Source organism: Anastrepha ludens, chromosome 6 (assembly GCF_028408465.1).
Source record: "Anastrepha ludens isolate Willacy chromosome 6, idAnaLude1.1, whole genome shotgun sequence".
In the NCBI taxonomy this organism is placed as follows: Eukaryota; Metazoa; Arthropoda; class Insecta; order Diptera; family Tephritidae; genus Anastrepha; species Anastrepha ludens.
Genome location: NC_071502.1, coordinates 114610895 through 114631717, shown reverse-complemented (window position 1 = coordinate 114631717; position 20823 = coordinate 114610895). Strand labels below are relative to the sequence as shown.

General features: G+C 36.4%; 3 protein-coding genes across 3 annotated transcripts; 1 reads left to right on the top strand and 2 right to left on the bottom strand.

The window, feature by feature from the left end:
• Positions 1-52: 52 nt before the first annotated feature.
• On the top strand, positions 53-1875 carry LOC128867641 (synaptosomal-associated protein 29). The gene is made up of 2 exons (XM_054109063.1): positions 53-549; positions 630-1875. The coding sequence occupies exons 1-2, from the start codon at positions 300-302 to the stop codon at positions 1229-1231; spliced, it is 852 nt and encodes a 283-aa protein (XP_053965038.1). The 5' UTR covers positions 53-299; the 3' UTR covers positions 1232-1875.
• Positions 1876-2194: 319 nt separating this feature from the next.
• Positions 2195-6568, bottom strand: LOC128867639 (uncharacterized). Its single transcript, XM_054109060.1, has 5 exons — positions 6468-6568; positions 6172-6378; positions 5595-6085; positions 2712-3081; positions 2195-2632 (listed from the first exon to the last, which is right to left on the bottom strand). The coding sequence occupies exons 1-5, from the start codon at positions 6478-6480 to the stop codon at positions 2436-2438; spliced, it is 1278 nt and encodes a 425-aa protein (XP_053965035.1). The 5' UTR covers positions 6481-6568; the 3' UTR covers positions 2195-2435.
• A 2093-nt stretch (positions 6569-8661) lies between these two features.
• On the bottom strand, positions 8662-20823 carry LOC128868825 (heterogeneous nuclear ribonucleoprotein U). Its single transcript, XM_054111359.1, has 10 exons — positions 20139-20823; positions 19241-20005; positions 18336-19151; positions 17405-17886; positions 17207-17335; positions 13911-14082; positions 10131-11056; positions 9848-10043; positions 9706-9785; positions 8662-9635 (listed from the first exon to the last, which is right to left on the bottom strand). The coding sequence occupies exons 1-10, from the start codon at positions 20278-20280 to the stop codon at positions 9483-9485; spliced, it is 3861 nt and encodes a 1286-aa protein (XP_053967334.1). The 5' UTR covers positions 20281-20823; the 3' UTR covers positions 8662-9482.

Sequence of the window (20823 nt, the reverse complement as noted above, 5' to 3'; positions counted from 1 at the left end):
CGGACCATGATTCAAAATTCTCACAGTCCGGCAACGTGAATCAGCTGTAGTGTTTTTCTTGTTAAAAGAGGGGGAGTAGTATAAAGAAATTTTCATTGTGTAGAAAAGAAAGAGCAAAAATTATCTTGTAATTTTTTGTGTACCAATTTTACAAAATTTAAGATAACTTCCATTTACCTAAAGCAATATTGCAAGAAACTCAAGCGTAAGCAATTAAAAACATAGGCGATCAGAAATTGTTTGTAAATAAAGGAACAAAGTTGATAGCAGCATCGGAAAACCCCACGAAGCAGGAAGTCATGGCAAATAATTATTTGCAGCCAGTGCATAATCATTTTGATCTAAATTCCACTGACCTAGAAGATGTCGATGATGATATTTTTTTGAATAACTCGCGAACAAATAGCAGTTTATCTGGACGTGGCAGTGGAGTTGGTGGCGCCATGGGTGGGCATAGCACCAACCCATTTGATGAGCCACAACAGATTTATGCCGAGAGGCGCAGGGAGATTGAAGCACGCTCGCTGGAGTCTACGCAACGTAGTTTAGGTTAATAATAAACACATTAACATTCATAATTTACGGTGATGAAGCTCTATAAAATCTTATAAATTTCTCTATTTGAATAGGCTTGCTATATGAAACGGAAGACGTTGGTAAAGCGACCGCAGTTGAATTGGCCAAACAACGCGAACAGTTAGAGAATACATCACGACAGTTGGACGAAATCAATTCAACATTACGTTTCAGTCAACGTCATTTAAATGGGTTAAAAAGCGTTTTTGGTGGACTAAAAAATTATTTATCTGGTAATCGAGACGTGCCACCGTCACGTTCACCTAGCGAGCAGGGTTGTGATGTTCAGTCGACGCAACAACAACATTCACAAGAAAATGCCGCCAATAATAGCATATCACCAAGGGTTATGTCCCCTACCGAACGTTACGACAATCATCCAATCAGTCGCATTCGCGATGATTCCACTGCATATAAACAACGAGAACAGGTACAAGCACAGCGGCGCAATAATCCATTCGAAACGCAATTGGAAGCAAATTTAGAGGAAATGTGCGATAATTTGTCGCGCTTGAAATGCCTGGCTACTGATTTGGGTGGTGAAATCGAATCGCAAAACGAATTGCTGGACAACATGAATTATAAGGTCGAAGATGTTGATCTGAAAATGAATAAGCAAAATAAGGAAATGTACAAATTGCTGGGTAAAAAGTGAGCGACGGCAAGGAGCGTTAATATGAAAGAACAGCTAATTATGCTAAGCGAATATAGTAAATTTTTTGTTAATAAAATTTATATTTATGTAATAGACGCATACATTATATATTTAACACACGCATATGCTAGTTTTTTAAGTATATTTTGCTGCAAATGAGTAAAATTATAGTTTAATCGATACATACATACACATAGATACCTAAAATTTTATACTGAGTTCCTGTTAAACTTTTTTCTTTTAAGCATTCCCCGTTGTATAATGGATTTTATAGTTTCTTTAAAAATTTATAGATTGAGCAAAATGTTTTAATAAAATGAATTACAAAATTTGAAAATTTCGGCATTCGAATTAAACGGAATATAAAACAAAAAATCTTATTCAACATATCTTTAGCTGCGTATGCAACATATTATGTTTATGGAATTAAATGGCTTTGATTTGAAAGTAACTGCAGCGTTAGCGCTTTATTAAAATATAAATTGCATAAAATATGCGTATATATCACATAATCAACACGAAATAAATGGTAAACGTTTTTATAATAATGAAGTAATAAGATAGTAATAATAAATAAGAGGAAACAAATAAAATTGATAAGCTTTTCTTATGCCTAACGAGAGGTAGAGATAAGTACAAAAGAATTCGTGTTTAAAAATTTCGCTTGAAAATTCCACAGTTCCTTTCCTTTTGTAAATGGCTTATCTGCGCTCGTGATGAATCATCGCTGTTACTGTTGTAGCAAAACAAATTATATACATATGTATGTACATATGTATGCACTTCAAAATAATTGTATTTTCATAGCATATCGGCAAGTGTTAGATGACAATTGGGGGGCGTAAGTTTAGCGTAACCTGTATCTCTATAACTAAACCGGTGTTTGAGGGTGTTTTATTTGGAGAATCAGCAACCGATTTAATACAAAATAAATTTATAAACTTTTTAACGGTTTTGTCTTACTTTTGCAAGCAAATTTTAATTTTTATTAAAGAAAAGGGTTTTTTTATACATATATTTATAATCTTAATGCATTTTGAAAGAATACTGTATTTTTTGTCCATTTAATATTTACAAATTTAATTATCAAGATTTTTTAATTGTTTCATTGTGTACAGAAAATTATTTTGTTATGATATTAAAGAAACCAAACCAGAAAAAGTGTCAATATTCCTTATTTTCATAACTTTTATTGCTTTTCTGATCAGTTCAACTTCAAAGCGCCACGATTGTGCAGCCAAGGCAGCAATTCTTCTGCATTTTTTCGAAAATTTTCATTCAAGTACATTAGCTTTCTGAAGCGGTGAGCTTCATCTCCAGCAGCCACGAATTTCGAAAAGTGTGCATCATCGCTGGGCGGCAATAAGACAGCACCCATTACGTTGACTACGGAAGTATAACCTGAAAATTCAACGGTAATAGGTAAGTAAAAAAAATAAAAAAATATTCACAGAAAAAAGTAATTTGATGCCGCTCTTACCTACACAACCGCCGTACTTTATCAGCGCCATATGTATCTTCTTCAGAGTTGGCAGCGTTTTTGGGTACTTCAATAACTTCAAATGTTCAATTAATTTGTCATGATAAAATTTAATAAAATCATCGAAGTATTGTATTTTAATTTCTTTTTGCGCCGAAGAGAATATAAAATAGATTAGATCAAAAGCTGGTGTGCCATATAGTGGAAGTTGATTGTCCACCAAATAGGTTTCACATAGTTTGCCCGCCTCGTCATATTGAAACATAATATTAGTGATGCAGCAGTCGCCATGATTTAGCACGTTAAACTCGCTGTCATCGACATTATTTAGTTTGAAAAACTCACCGACGACAACATTGTGATAATTTTTCTAAAAAAGGCGGCAAGGACGTGATTAGTTTAAAATGCTTCTCTTCCGTCGCAAGAAATGCTTAGAAGATTTACATATACAATTTGGCGCAAAATTAATCACTCTACCTGAGGAGTTATAATTTTCGCAAATGACGTCGTATGTCAATCATATTTGACACTTGTGAACTAGACAGTTGCAGTATATAAACAGCCAAGTCAGAATAAATATTTATATCATTCAAACTCATTTTTGTAATATATTTAGTAAAAAGTTATTCAAAAACAAAATTCGGTGATTAATTTTTTATTATAATAATAATTTAATTATTTATAATAATAATGATAATAATTGAATTCCCTCAAATGATGAAGCTGCCTATTCTATCTGTTACCAGGCGTTGGGCCAGAATTAAAATTTTTATATAAAAATAGAGCAAATCAAACAGCTTCTCTGCTGAGGCCTACGATATTAAATCTACTTTCCATGCAAAAATATTTTAAGTGCGTTTTTAAGTTAAAGGGAATAATTAGCTTATTTTTATCGGTCAAACTCCTAACAGAAGTGAACGCGCCAATTATTCATTTAATTTTGATAAATACTTCCTAAATAAAAAAAACCTGATCTGGGGCATGAAATTAGGAGTATCTTTCTCAAAAAAGCGGCATTTCTTTTGAAGTACAACTATTCCCACATATTTATATCATAGAAGGTCAGCAATATTTACCTGAGAACAGTTTTGTTCCTTGTCCGGCCAACAAATAATGATGACATCAACACTCGTATAATGATTAGTAAATATTTGCTGAGCCGAATGAGATAAAGTCTTTTAATGTCAAATCATACCTGGTTAAATAAACTAATCTCAAGGCAAAACTGCATAGGTTTTTTTTTTTTTTTTTTTTTTTTTTGTTAGCCATATGTATTTTTCAAATCAGTTAAATAACTTAAAACATCTGTGGAGAGAAACTGATCATCCACCTATTTTTAAATTATTACCACTCTATAATAATTGTATTAAAAAAAATTACTTAAAAATTATTACTATTCCTTTTTTAATGCAACTGAATTCATGCAATTGAACAGTTTAAACCAAATGTTTTTGTTCTTAGACAAGTAAATGTCTCTTCAACGTCTTTATTGTTTGCAGCACTTTAACTGTTCCCACGCTACTTAGTTTATTGTAGCGGCTTTTAATTTCCACTACATATTCTCTAACTATTAAAATGTTCCCATCTGGAGTACAAGCGCTCAAAGTGACTTTGATTTATTGTTCATGTAGCAAAAGCAAGCTGCTCCCATCTCGCTTAATGTGTTCAAATTTGAAAATATAATTTTTTGTAGCTAAATTAAAGAATTTTCACTCTACTGCAACATTTTAACATCAATTATACAACTGTTCCCATCTAATACCACTTTTTCATCTGGCATTTATGTACTCAAAGCTTATTCCACATCTTTATGTAAATAACTTAACTGTTCCCATCCTGGCAAATGTGTTCAAAATTGAAAGCATAACTATTTGGAGCGAAATTAAACAATTATAACCCTGTTACAGCATTTTGACAGTGAGTATACCACTGTTCCCACCTAATACTGCCTTTTTGCCGACATGTTGGCGTAGACTGTTGCTTTTCTTAAAATATGAAAAGGTTTTTTTCTGGAATTCATGTACTCAAAGTCTCTAACACATCTTTACGTAAATAACTAAACTGTTCCCATCCTGGCAAATGTACCCAAAATTGAAAACATAACTGTTTGGAGCTAAATTGAACAATTATCATGCTGGTGCAACAATTTGGCAGTGAGTATACCACTGCACCCACTTAATACTCCTTTTTTACCGACATGTTGGCATAAACTGTAGCTTTTCTTAAATTTTTTTTACTATTGAACAGTTTTCATCTGCAATTTATCAGGGGCGGATCCAAGGGGGGAAATAGGCGAATAAGTATACCACTGTTCTTACCTAATACAACTGTTTTTGCTGACATGTTGGCATAGACTTTTCCTTTTCTCAATGTGTTTTTACTATAGAACAGTTTTCATCTGCATTTTATCAGGGGCGGATCCAAGGGGGCAAATAGGGGAATAAGTATACCACTGTTCCTACCTAATACAACTGTTTTTGCTGACATGTTGGCATAGACTTTTCCTTATCTCAATGTTTTTTTACTACAGAACAGTTTTCATCTGGAATTTAGCTACTCAAAGCTTATTGTACATCTTTGTGTTAATTATTAAACTGTTCCCATCTTGGCAAATGGACCCAAATTTAAAGTATAACTGCTTGGATCCAATTAGAAATCACATTTTTATGTAAATAATTAAAAAGTTCACAAGCGACCAGAAATAAGCGTTTCCAATTAAATAATGCACAACCATTTTTCAAAACCCATTTAACTGCGCCTTTTATCTCTCCTTAACATCTTTCTTTTTTCTGAAGCAAAAGTGATACCTTTCTTTTAAAGTCACTCAATTCAAATATTCCTTATAAAATCACTTCACAATTAATTAAATCTCACCATACATACCACATCTTCTATATAAGTCTCGTGACCCTTATATTCAGCGACGCACTCCAACCACACTGCACATGTATCCCTGTATATACCTTCCAACATAGGACGATGTAATTCGGTCAAGTAACCGCTGGTATATTTGCTCGGATAATTTCCTTGACAAGCAATACGCTTAGCGCTGGCAGCATGATATTGCGCCAATGTTAACAGAACTGCTTTTACATGCACCCTATCGAGGCCCGCAAGACGATTAACATTTTTGAAATTACGCACACGCAAATCCTCCAACATTATGTAATCGTGGTTTGTTGGCAATTGATAACTTCTGGGACTGAATTTCACAGCGAGCCCATTATCGATATACAGTTGCTCCAATTCTGGCATAACTTGACGATACATGAAATCTTCAACTTCAAATACATTGAACTTTTTACGCATTTCCTTCATGAACTCATGATTATGGGGCACTTTAAGCATAAAAGACAACGCCTCCGATGCGCCGTCTGCATGGGGTTAAAATTAAAGTTTGTATACTCGAAATAATTATAATTCTGAAGCTAAATTTATGTGTGTGTAGGTGTATGCATACCCTGCTTTTCTGCGGTTATTTCAATTCTCAACATTACTGTTGAGTAATTCTCGCCCGGCGCACAAGCTGGGGAAACTTTGAACTCTTTTATTTGCTTGCAATTGTCCACTTCCTTCTTGAGCACACTCTCGAAGAGTTTCGCTTGCACCCATGTGGGCACCACTGAGTGTTGGTCATTTTTAGTAACAGTGGACATATTTTTTTTTACTACAAAAGAACGAAATTAATTGATTTGCAATAACTGCAGGTACAAACTCAGAATGCACTTCTTTTCAATCAAATTATCTAAAACTTACTTCGAACATACATTAGTCATACAGTCATCCATAGCCTCCGGTATCGTCACTAAGCGATCGCAAATTATCAATGCACTTCAACAAAGTGTTATTTAGTATTAATATAGCAATACGCGTACATACATATACACATGTGTCTGTGCACTTTTGACAAAACAGCATTAGTAGCTTTAGTAGATTTTGCTTGCTTTTCATTGCAATAAATCCTAATTTATTTAAAAATACATACATACGGAATTCATATATGTATTTAAAATTTTGTTTTTAATTAAAATTTAAATAATGACTTAAAACCTAATAAATGGTCTGTTCATGAAGCAAATAATTTGTAACAATTGTTGCAAACTATCAAGTTTTGGTGTTCATGTATTCAAAACCCTTACAAAGTTGGGGGAAGTGGGAAAGCAAAATGGCATTTTATTTTGAGGAGAAGTTGCAAGTTTTTGCTGGATAGACTTTTACTTGTAAGAATTTGCAAATGACAAAAACAGCTGATCGCAACGTAAAAATAAACGCGAATAAAAATTTTCCAATTGGGTCGAAGTTCTAAATTTAAATATAAATGGTGATTAATATGGGGAATATATGTTTATATTTTAGAAAATATGTATAAAGTTCATTTGAAGTCATATATTGAATAGGAATGGGATAATGATATAGAGGTATGTAGGTACTTCTGCCTCTAGGCTCCAGCCAACGTTGCTGCAGTTTCCGAAATACAAATCGGAAGCATTGAAGATATCTTTTGTGTTTGGTGGACGCTCAACTGAAATTTTTAAAAATTTTTGTGATTTTTCCCGCCAACAATTTAATCAGCAGTTCGTAAAACTAGCAAATTGTTACTGGTTTAGCGTTCATTCACTTTTTTTGATATTTTTCTATTTGAGAGCGAATTCTCGGAAATTAAGTTACTGAATAATTTTTACATGAACACAGCTAATTTATTATTTTGTAGTGGCAAAACGCTAAGTCGAATTAAGTTGTTTTAGACGAAGTCTACAATACACATGCATGTATGTATGTATGTATGGATGAAGATATGTAGCACTTGAAAAATACATGTATGTATGTATGTATGTAGGAGGGAAGGTTAGAGTATACACGGAATTAACAGCCAGATACTTCTCATGAACGGACGTCTCGTGACACAAGAGAAGCACCTTGCCTTGAGCTTATTTTCTCCATCTATTTTTCTTAATGGCATCTTATAGATTTCCTAAAACTGCACATAGCATAGTACCCGCTCGTAATAGCGACACCTTCTTCTCAACACAAGCTACCATTGAGATGCCTTTTGAATCGCCAAAATGATTGATTATGAAAGTATTGAATTTCATGAGTGGTTTTCATGCCATAGGGTGTCCCATATGGGTTCCTTGTTGTTGTTTTACCAGCATAAACATTCCGTAAGCATGCGCGGGGAATCCTGCTGGAGTAACAGCCCTTGACCGGATCTAAATCAGGTCGTTCCGGTAACGTAGAACCCCTTTAGATGTCAGTTCATACTGATGAATCCAATTTTCGTTTCCAATAACAGTTATATCCATTCTGGTTCATCATCACACAGATAGAAATTCAAGTGAACATTCTTTGCGCTGAACTTAGAACTGCCCATTTGAGCATAGCGAGGAGGTTCAAAGCCTACCGTATATGATATTCCAATCACTCTGCGGCTTGCTTCCTTTTCAATCGTGCATCTATTTTCCATAAAAAGTTTGTTGACTTTTCCAACCATGCCAGAGGTTGGTAGCTGAATCGGCCAGCCAACAAGTGTGTGGATCGTTCCCGAATATTCTCTAATAGACTTTGCCACTTGTAAATTGTTTTTTCTTGCTTAGTGAAGAAATTAATTACAGCGCACAATTAGTGGAACAAAACCAATACACCTTCACAAATTGGAGGAGGATCTCGGTCAAACGCCAAGCCCGTTATCCTTTTACCGGCGGACTTTAGTTTTTAATTTTTCCATGTCAAACTCTCAAACCATTTTAGCAATGCCCTCCCATCAACACCACACAAAGAGAATAAACACATTTCTATTGTTTTTCTTTACCACTTACGGCATGTACTTAGCAATTCTTACGATTTATTGAATTTTCAATTATTCTTTGATTTACGCAATATTTACTTTCTTCAAGTGTACTATTGCTTCAGCTATTTGTTTAATATATGAAGTTTGTTGCAAACATTTCAATTGAAATAATTATTTAAAAAATAGAATACAATTAGTACAACTGTTCAGTACAACAAGTTGTTTGTATTATGTAACAAAAAGCAATTAAAGGCAAATATGAACGCTATCATATTTCACAGAGAAAACGTTCAAGATTCTTAAAAAAATGGAAAAACAAAACTTTTCTTTTTAAGTAAAAAAAAAAAAGAAACACGACAAAAATGAACAAAACCATACAATAATTAAAGAAAGAAGAAGTAATAGTTGTAATAGCAGTAATTATATAAAAGAAAGCAACTAAAACATGATGTTACTCATACTTTCTACATGCTAATTTGCTTAACCTTAAGTATACAAAAAAATTCCGGGAAGTTGGTGGTGCATTAAATGTTGTCGTAGTAAGTAGTTAGGCGGAGGGATATACACACATTTGTATATATTTTTCTATTGAATGCATTTTTTCATGTTTAGAATGTATGACTTTTTTATGGCTGGTTAAGAGTTTCGTGTAAAGAAGTCTCTTGCGGCTTAGTGCAGTAAGTAATAAAAATGTATCCGCAAATTTGTATGATTGGATGTTTGTCATGTGCCAGCTTATAATCAATCCTTCAAATTAGTACTGTATCTTCTTTTTATACATTTGTTTTAAAGTGTCGCAGCGTTATATTCAACGCTCATACATTTTGTATGTGTGCATGTGTATGCGCTTGTGAATAATGTGATTGTATAACGGGGTTTCATTGTTGTAGCCATGTGTACTTTAATAAAATGTGTTATCTCATTTAACTTGTTTTTCTGTATATTCAAATTGTACTATGTCACTGCGTATATTGAAAAGTTGTTCACTTTTTCGAAGCAGCCTCACTGCCACCGCCACCACCACCACTACTTCCATTGCCCGTTGGCGCTGTCTGATAGGAGTATTGCGACCAGTATTGGTTCGCATCACTGGTACTGCCAGCACCTGCCGCTGCTTGTGGTTGCTGCTGATTTTGCTGCAAAAATAAGCAAACAAGAAGTTTTTCTAAACAAAATTTCATTGGAAAGTCTTTTGGGTAATAATACCTGCCACCAAGCTAGCCACTCCTGCTGTTGGTTAGGATCAGCATTTGCCCACTGCTGTTGTTGTTGAGCGTTGCCATAGCCTGTGGCGCATGCATTTTAAATATTAATAAACAAATAAAAAATCAATATACCTTCTGCTCACCTTGCATGTCCCCGTAACCCCAGTACTGTTGCTGCGCGGCGGCGGGTTGTTGCTGCTGCTGTTGGTACTGTTGATGGTGTGACGCTTGTTGTTGCCAATTCCCCCCACTGGCCATCTGATGTTGCTGCTGGTGGTGTTGTTGCTGTGACTGTTGCTGCCCATAAGAGGTCCATTTACCGCCACTTTGTGATGAACCCTAAAAAATGGCAATGTCCAATTAAAAAAATTATAAGGCCAATCAGTGGCAATAAATATATTTATATGTCAAAGCCCTTGCTCTCACCTTATTACTTCCCGTCCCCGTTGTCGCTGATTTGCTACTATTGTACTGACCGTGGTGTCCATGCCCCTGCGTATGATAACTGCCACCATGGCCATGGGCACTGCTATTACTGCCGACATTGTTGGTATTACTGCCGTACTTTGTTGCCGCGCCTCCAGCCGCACCCGAGCGCTCATAGCCACCGCGACTATCTTCTGTACGATTGTCGCGGTGGCCAGGCCGAAAATCCCGCTGGCTATCACCACCCGAGCGATAGTTGTCACGTCGACCACCGCCGCCGCCACCGCCACCACCTGCATTGCGTTCGCGGTGATCTCGATCACGATAGTCACGACCGGCGCCGCCGCCACCTCCACTGCTACCACCACCATACGAACTGTAGCGTCCACCGCCGCCACCCGAGTCGTAGCGGCCACCACCTCCACCGCCGCCTGAGCGATTGTAGCGATCATCATAGCGATTACCACCGCGATTGTTTTGGACCCAATTTTGTGGACCATTGCTATATCGGTTGTTGCGATTGTCATAGCCACGACCACCACTACCACCGCCGCCACCGCTACCATAGGCACGGTCATCACGCCAACCAGCACGGTAGCCACCGCCACCGCCACCACCACCACCGCCCCAGCGATTTCCGCCACCACCTGAGTGGCCACCACCACCGCCGCCGCGGCGATCATTCCAACGACGAAAATCACGTCGTCCACCGCCACCGCCGCCGCCACCACCATCACGATGCCGACGATCATCGCCGCGCTGATAGTGATCACGTCGATTACGCTTATTCGGCTGGCTTTCATCTAACGCCTTCTTACCCTTCTCGTTGTAACGCTTCACCTCGGCCTTAGCCTCATCGCCACTGAGGTCAGTGTAGATTACCTCGTCGAACCAATCCAGATCAGTTGAGGGCAGAGTAAAGTTGGCTGTAAGCAAATTTTCAAGGAATAAAAATTATTGAGTTTGACTTAAATAACCAAATAAATATTTTTGTGTTTTGCTACAGCAAGAAAATTAGAAAAACTACAGTGTGTGAAACACTGTTTGAAAGGAAGTCCTTAAACAAATAACTGAATTGAGTTCGGTAAAATGAGTTTACCAGATTAAATAGTAGGTGAGGGCAGCTCAGAGGAACCATGAAGGGAGGAATAATTTGGAAAGCAAGATGATTTTTGAAGCGACGACAGAGAAACTACTTTGATTCGAGAGAGCATTGGAAAAAAGTATAACACTTTATATAGTGATCTGTTTGAAAGGTATTGGAAATTCTCGTTCTTCCGTTGGTATCCAAACGCCTTCGATTTCCGCTTGGCAGCAGCGCGCTGTTAGCACTCACTTCACTTCATCTCCATGTATTTTTGTCATTGTCATTGTGATTGCCATTCAAAATACTTAGTTGCGTTGAAACACCTTTAGATTGATCCAATTCAGAATTAAAAACACTTATCCCAAGAGCAATTGGAAATTAACCAGATCGAATCCACCGGATGATTTCACAACATTGAAACATTAAAGTTTGCGATGAAATATTTCAATACTCTCCTCACTTGAACTGGATGCCGTGTGCGATCAGTATTATTGGAAAATTGCAAGACAAAAAAACAAAAACTCCACTGCCTTTAAAACAGATCACTTACATAAAAGTTTAACATTCGCTAGGGAGTTACTCTGAAAATCGAAATGGAAATTGGGCAATAAAATAGTTCAAATTTTGTGAGTGATTTTTTATGTGCTTTAGTTCGATTTCGAATCAGAATTCGAACCAATCGTGGAAAAGAAATCGCGGTGTTATACGATAAATTTTGCGCAATAAAAGTGAAATAAATATTGCAAATAACGGCCAGTTTTAGCATTTTCCAGCCAACAAAAGCCACAGAAAGGTAATCTAGAAAATGGCATGATGCATGGAACTGGACAATAAATCGTGCAGCCTGAGAGTAGTCAAGTTTTGTTGGCCGACTTCATAAGACAAATTTAAAAAAATTTTAAAATTTTTAAGATACTGATAAGTACAATTTAGGGGCAGAAACCCGCTTTTAAGGAATAGATAGCGCGAAGGATTCAGAAAAATTAGTCGTTCGCTTCGAAGTTTTACCAAGAGTAGTTCCAAGTCAGTCAGACCTATGATGAGGGAACGACTCGAATTTAAATATGAACAAAGTTTGGTCCTAGGACAAAGGGGTATAACTGGGAACGAAACAGCGGACGCATTGACGGGAGAGGTTGCGGCACCGCCTTTCATGGGACCCGAGCCCTTTCTTGCTATGGGACAACACACTATCAAGGAGAAGCTTAGGAGTAAAGAGCTAGGGCTAAGGCAGGTTTGCTGGCACCAAACTATGTGGCTGCGCCATGCGAAATTCTTACTGGGAGGTTTAATAAACTCATAACCCTCCAACTGCAGCCAGGAATTATAGCCTTCACGTTCACACAACAGTCGGTTCTACGTAACCGGAACGACCAGACTTATATCCGGCCAAGGACTGTTACCTCTGCCGCATTCTCCATATATATATGGGTAATGTTTATGATGCTACAACAATTAAGGCATTCAAGGAAAAAAAATTTAAGAAGGTATTGAATTCCTTTCGGTGAATATCGTTTAAAATAAAATATAAATCAAGGATGTTTTGGGTATTTGGGAACCGCAACAGTGATAATTTTTAAGGCACAGATTGGTCGACATCTCGACTCTGCATTACCATAAGGCCAAAATTTATATTCGGAGTAGTGTTTTATTTGAAAACTAAAGAAGTCTTCAACTCCTTTAAAATGCAATTATGCACAACCTTTTTTAGAACTAATTAATGCAATTTGGAGAATATCAAACCTCTTCTGTGTTTAAAAATAAACAATCGCCCTACTTAGGATTTTTGGTTTTTCGTTACCCAAATGACCCGGATTTATATCCGTTCAAAGATTATCACTCAAGCAGCATTTCAAAATATTTCTGCTGTTCAGTTGGGCTTTATATTTCTTTGTAACTGGAACGACCCGGGTTTACATCCGGCCAAGGACTGTCACTTCAGCAGCATTCCCCGTATATGTTGGAAATGTTTATGCTGCTACAAAAAAACAACAACATTTCCTGCTGTTGTAACAACAATCACCTTGCTCGTAAAAGCGGGCTCGGGTACAGGTTAGTTTACAAGATATATATGTTGCCATATTTCGGTAGATAAAATTTTACTGTCAAATACTAAGTTGAAAAATAAGGCATGTTTACATAGAAAATAGAGGGAGCACGACACGATATAGTCATAATTTCAAATTCATTAGAAATACACCAGTTTAGTACTAGGGGAGCACTGGAAATAAAATATTTACATGTACATATACATATTTATAAAGTGCAAAGCATCATAGTACTGTGTTTAAAACCTGCAAATTAAAATCAAAATATATGTGATAATAGAATAATCAAATAAAATACAGTAAGTCAAATTAAAAAAATTTAAATATGTTTACACCTACGCTGATAAGTAATAACAATAGCAGATGTGCACAAAAAATGCGCCGCTGCTTTATACATACATATGTACTTGCTCATATGCATATGTATACGAAAAAATAGTAAATTAAAAAAGGAAGAAAGTGTAATTTGTAAACCTAATTTAATAAAAAAATAAGAGACAAACACTTTTCGCATTTTTTTTTTTTGCAATTTTAGTTGTAGTACTATTCTAAAATAGGCAAAATTTTTGGACCAGTTTTTCTTTATCGATTTTTGCGTGCTTACGTTTTTAATTTTTTTTTTTTTGTTTTGTTTGTGATAATTACCTCGTAAATTATTTAATGTTGATTCTCTAATTGTATTAGCATTGCCCTTTTCAGTTTTCTCAGTGTTGCGCCTTTTCAATTCATCTTCACCTGGTATACAAACAACTGCAATGCGTTTGAAGTCGCCGAAACCTTTCATTTTGCGCCGTTGTGCGGATGCATAAGCATTTGTCTACAAAATCATGATCACATGTGGATGAAGATGTTGATGACAAGTTGTTGTAGTAGTAGTAGTTGTTTTGTAGAAATTGAGTTTTTGATTTATCATGTTTTTGTTTATTTTTTGCTTCTACTTGAAGCAGTTGGTAGTAGTAGTAGTAATAGTAGTAGGTAGAAGTTACAAACATTTCATATTTGTTGCTCGAGTTGTTGCGAGTGTTGATTGGCGCATTTTATTTCTAACATTCTGCTTTAACATTTAACATTGCCTTAACATCTCTGATTTAACTGTATACTTTTCCTCACACATCTTTGTTACAATTCAAATTTAACGGCAACCGTTTCTCTCTCTCTCTCTCTCTTTCTCTCTTTCTTGTTTAAGTATGGAAATAAACCCAAACCGATAGTGATATATAACTTAATACTACAAACATACCTTGTTCTCATTTTCACCAATATAATAAATGTTTATGTATATGCGCAGCAAATAACCATGTAATATTATATTATTTCAATGCTTTTCATGTTCCTTGTTGAACATAAAAAATTTACGCCATTCATTTAGGATGTATGTACATATGTACGTATGTAGTGGACTGCTTAGACAAAAGATATTTGGAAAGTTTATAATAATACGAGTATAAGCGAGTACGCCACCAGTAGTAGTATATTGCAAAAATGTTGCTGGCTTCTATGTACTTACAGGCATCCTTGCCGCACGCTCCTCCGCCAACACAGGCAAATAAATAATTCTATTTGCTTCACTACATTGATTTAGCTGCCGCCATTTGTGCTGCTTTTGCTGCTAATAATGCCGCGGTGCTGCAACTCAATTATACTCACGTGAACGGTATATACATACATAATAGTGATATGAGCAACTTACATTTCTAAGACCCACCTTGATTTGACATGGTGCCGCCTAAGTACATATGCACTTGGTGCAATAGTCCAAAGGCAGTTGGGCTTTATAGTTTTAGACTTTTTTAAAATCCGAAATTAAATGAATTAACAAAAAAACAAAAAAAAAATATACAAATATGTACTTTTATAAAATTTGAAAAGTGTGTTCATGAAGGCGCTTTCAGGACGCACTCATAATTTTATGGGGCAAAGGAATTTGTGTCGTTTACTTAGTATAAAAAAAAAAAAAAATTATTGTGTTTATTATGTGGAAACTATTAAGAAAATAGGGAATCAATAAATTAAATTAAATTTAATAGAAAAAAATGTTGTAAACAATTTAAACCTACTTAGGTAGTGAAATAGTCTTTAGCGAGAACTTTAATGGCTCAACAAACACTCTCTGCAACTTTAATTTTAGTTTTTTTTTTTACTTAACTGCTTTAAGACATACAGTGACGTTGAAAATAATAGGCTATAATTTAAACTACATGCGATATGTTATGGGTATATGGAATTTATATGACTGCGCAGCTGCCAAAAATTAGGAATTGATTTGTGTTTGTGACTAAATTAATATACGGACAAAGAAAATTACGGACGTGGATAAATTCATAAATTTTTAGTGATTCTAAACTAAGTGAAATGAAAAAGAGGGAGATGTGCACTTCAACTGTCAGATCTTTTGAGTGCCTTCCACTCACCATAGCTCTCAGTCAAACCCAGTTCCCTCAGTAAACCTAGAATGGAGCTAGGTTGGACTGAGCAAATGCGGCATTATTGTAGCCGTACCAAGCCGAGTTGTTAATCCCTGATGGAGTTTTCGAATTTAGTCTAATTTTGATGTGAACTAACTATTAGTGAGGCCGCAGAAAACAAAGAAAAAAATATTTGTGATATATGTACATATATATGTTTATACGTGGTCATGTGGCATGTTTTTTATACATAGTAGGATTTTCAAATTATTTGTCATAAATCTGAAATCTTATAAATTATTGTGATTCCAACAATTTTTGATTAATAGGATTTCATACGATTTGCTAGTATTTTATATCTGTAAGTTCCAGAGCGATGTTTATGCTTCGTCAAGTCTTTATCGGCTTCAGTTTTTCACAGGAGTGGAAATTCTTCATATATATATAGTATAACGTTTAAATTCAAAGCTTCGTCTATCATCAATTTTGGCAAATAGGCATCTCTCATGACCATCTACATCTTGTGATACTATGTATTATACTAGGTAAAGTAAAAAGTTCTAAGAGTTTTTCGCTTCATTTCGATGAATAAATTAAAATAGTTCAAATAGTTTTCCGCTTAATCTTCAATTCCTGGGCAATGGAATAAGTGCAAACTTGCCGGTCCGGCTTGGCGATTTCCAAGAATTTTATACATATTTTCGAAGATTGACCTACCAGCACCGAGTCATTAAAATCACCGCTTTGCTGCTGCATTCAATGCCGTATTAGGTATATAAACAGCGCCCAACTTCACCTTTCACATTGGCCCAAATGATACTTTTGTAGATTGATTTTGGATTGTTGTAAGGCTCAACTAGCTTCACGATACACAAATTATCGAAGAAAGTTTTGGAAACGTGTCACGTTTAAATCGGCGTACAGTATGTTGAGCATACATCGTGATCTGTGGCGACAAATAAAGACATTTGGCGGAAAACATTCAGAACTTTTTACCTGCCCTAATATATAGTTGTCGTTCCTTTGTTTTTTTTTTCTCAATTTAATCCAGTAGAATTCCCAAACACAAACATGCTGTTACATCAATAAGAGGCTCGTTCCCCCAACAGTTCTACGTTAACGAAATTTATTATATATCCGGCCAAGGGCTGCCACTCCAGCAGCACTCTCCGTACATGTATGGTAAATGTTTTTGCTGCTACAACATCATAAAGTGGTTTAGGTACTCACTACATGTGTATTTATCTGAGGAAAAAGCCACGTAGTACACACACATACATATACACACACATTCTTCTTCGCTTTCTCACTAACCAAAAAAAGTATATACAACTTCGTAACACAAAAAAATTAGTTCCCCTAGTTCTCCCCTAATACTCCTAAATTGTAATTAGTTTTACTCTGACAATCTTTAGTTACACTTTCATCAATTTCACCTATTTTTTCAATTGTGTCACTGTATGCCTTAACCTGTTCCAAAATCCTGTGTTACTTTTCAATCCTGAACCTAATCACAGTCGAATAGTACCGAATTACCTGATCAAGTATGAAATTGCGACGTCGCTTCGTTGCAATTTCCTCTAGTTGAGACAAATTATTCAAGCATAACTCGTAAACACGTTCCCAACGACCCTTATGCACGGATTTACGAGGTTCACCGTCAATCTGAAATGCATGATATCACAACAAAATTAATCTTACAAATTTTAAATAATTACACTTCAATTCACTCACAGTCATTTTTGCAATTAATGCATCTGCACCAATTACATGATATCGTTTCTCCAAATTATCCTTAACATGTTGCAATGCCCAGTGAGTTTTGCCTGCTCCGGGTAGACCAACCAAAAGAATAACTTCACATTCCTTTCGACTGTTCGGTCGTTGTGGACCAGGTACATATTTTTCTTCTGGTATTAACGCGATAAGTTCATAGTCGGGCAACAATGAGACGGGATCACGTGGTTCTGGAATGACTTCCTCATACTCATCATCTTCGGAGGAGTCACGACGCTTATCTTTCCCATCATCAAGTCTTTTGCGTTTGCTCGGCGTGGGTCCTTCTTCCCCTTCTTCGCCATCTTTTTTCTTGCTCTCTTTAACGATGTCTGTTGCCTCAATAGGCTTTTCTTCATCTGCTTTTGCAGCGGCGACACCGTTTTCTTCGACTTTTTCTTCAGATTTAGATTCTTGTTGTTCATCGGTAGGTTTAGGTTCTGGAAAAAGATATTTTTTCACTTAAACAAACGCCTTATTTTTATATCTCAAAATCGACGTAATGTGATCAAAAAATATGTAAACAAACCCGATTTTATTATTATTATACATATATAATGCATGGACAAATATTCAACAATTTTAAGGAAATAGTTAACGACATTTCAGATGTTAAGCGTAAATAAATTAAAATAACGGCACCGGTGAACACCATAAAAACGACATATGTTTTTTCTAACCCCAAAAGACCGACGTATCAGAGAAAAGATGAAATGTTTTAACTCAAGGTATCACTAGACAATATTCAGTCATCCCCCATTTCGTCTGTGTTATTGTCACAACCAACATTTTTATCTTTTTTCAATTGCAAGGATTGCCGGCAGGGCAAATGAAAGAAATTAATTTGCGAACTCTCTACCCTTATTTTATTTATTAAAACAGGTCTTACCTTCCGCGTTATCGCTGCTCTTCTCCTCACTATGCGATATTTCTTTGCCATCCTCGGTTTCTTTCATTTCCACATCATCATCTTCAGTAGTCTTCGCGTTCGAAACTTCGTTTTCTTCATCAACCAATTCAGCACCTTCTTCAATCACCTTACTATTTTCATCCTTAGGTTTTTCCTCTTTTTCTTTATCTTCCTCCTTCTCTTCTTCCTTTTCTTTCTCTTGTTCGACAGGTTTTTCTTTTTTTGGTTTGCGCCGCATACGTTTCGGACGCTCCACGTTGGCTAGTAAATTCTCATTATCAGCGAAATTTACATGGTACTCATAGCCCTTTGTTACAATATGCGGGAATAGAGCACCACTTTCACCTAAAATATTCTTATCAAACTCAAAAGCCACACCGAGATCTTCTCCATTTAACGTGTACTTTATGTTGCATGGGGTGCTATCTAAATCCAAGTAACAGCCAATTACATCATCTAGCTGATATGGTTTGGAAAACTCAGTAAATTCTGAGTTAGTTGCTTTGCGGCCAGACTCGCAATAGGCAAATGAATTTTCTGCTTCACCTAGCAATAAAGTTGTGTCTGGCAAAGAGAATCCGACACGAAAACCTCGCACATGTGGTTCATCCCGGAATTGATGTGAACGCCCTAATTGGGTTTCCTCTGCCAATCGCACTTCAAAACATACCTTGCCTTCGCGAACCCCGTAGTTGGTACGTGCTCCGGACCAAATCAATGAATATACTTCATGTGACATAGGTTTCGCCGATGTGAATGTTACTGGATCGATGCGTAAGTGTAAATCGGAATCAACTGAAAAAAAATTTTAAGTTTAACGCATAAATTAAAATTTATTATATTAAATTTGAATGTGTACTCGTATATTATGAAGTATAACTTACACCAACTCAAGCCAAACTGCTTGTCCTCGATGGTGGGCTCATCTTCAGGATTTGTGGCCTCTTCTGCTTTTGACGGCGTACTGTGGCTACCAGCGCCACTGCGACGTTTTGGAGTGCGAGATCGTGATTTAGAACGGGAACGACTGCGTGACCGCGATCGTGATCTTGAGCGTGAATGCGACCGTGACCGTGAACGCGAACGGGAATGAGAACGACCCTGACGCTCTTTGGAATGTGATCGTGAAGGAGAGCGCTTACGTCTACTTGAGTCTGCTTTACTTTCAACAGTCTCATTTAAATCCTTCGATTCAATTTCACCCTTCTCATTTTTATTTTCATCGACTACCATTTTCTCTTCGTCATTTTTTTCCGGACGCTCAACAGCTTCTTTGTTAGGTTCTTCCTCTTCCTCTTGCTGATTTTCTAATTCCTCTCTTTGATCTTCATCTTCCACGTCCTCTTCCTGTTCGTCACCATTCTCTTCTATCTGTTGATTGGATTCAGCTTCCATATGCTCCTCCTCATCTTCTTTTTCTTCATCCTCTTCTTCACTTCCAACCGCTGGTTCTACGACAGCATCCCCTGCATTTTCTTCGCCAAGAGCTTCTTCTTCTTCAGGGTCAGCATTTCCTTCCTCTTCAGCTAGGGTTTCTAATGTAGGTTCGATTGCTGCAACCTTTACCGGGGAAGGAGATGGCGACCGAGTCATTGAACGGGTTCGTCGACTTCGTCGCCCCGGAGTACCAGGTGTGCCCGGAGCGCCACCTGGAAATAATTAATATCAAAAATGAAGCCATATGAAACATATATAAATAAATATTTGGTCCTTAAAACATACACCTTATTTTTCATACTATTTATTTTATTCTTTTTTTTATAACCTAAAACTATTGCTTACCTGAGCCATCACTTCCACCTTCTAGAAATGCTCGCAACCGCTCCACCAATACAGCTTTAACACCTTTAGTATCAAGACCACGAGTTTCTAGCTCTTTTCGAAGGTCTACCACCTTCATTTTATCCAATCTGGCGGCATCCATGTTGGTAATTGTGCCAAAATGTGCACAGTTCGCTTATTTTCACTTTCAAGCCAATTATACAATTTTATTTTTTTTCAAAATTCACTAATTTTCTTAAACGCGCTCTTCAATGTTCAAGCAGGAGTTTTTTACCCGAAAATGTAAAATGAGTCAAAATCAAAATGAACAAAAATGCGGTCACTCGCGGTCGCACAAAACGAGAAACGGCGCGAATGCCAAAATTTCTCGCTCCGCTGCTGCAGCGACTGCTACTATTCTACTCGTCGAATGCCTAGTGGTGGTGCTGATAGAAAGACTTCAGCGGCGAGAAGTCACACCAATTACACCGCACAATTTTTTCAATGCGTTCTTTTCGCAATAATTTCAAAACTTTGTATATTTTTCCATTGAAAATGTTAAATATAACAATTGTACTAGCTTTTTAAAATATTTTTCACCAATTTTGTGTATAAATTAACAAGCTTTTAACGTTTTTTCACACACAGATTTATGAACGTGAAATTGATTTCGTTGTCGTTCCGCGAATGAAAGAAGAATTGTGAA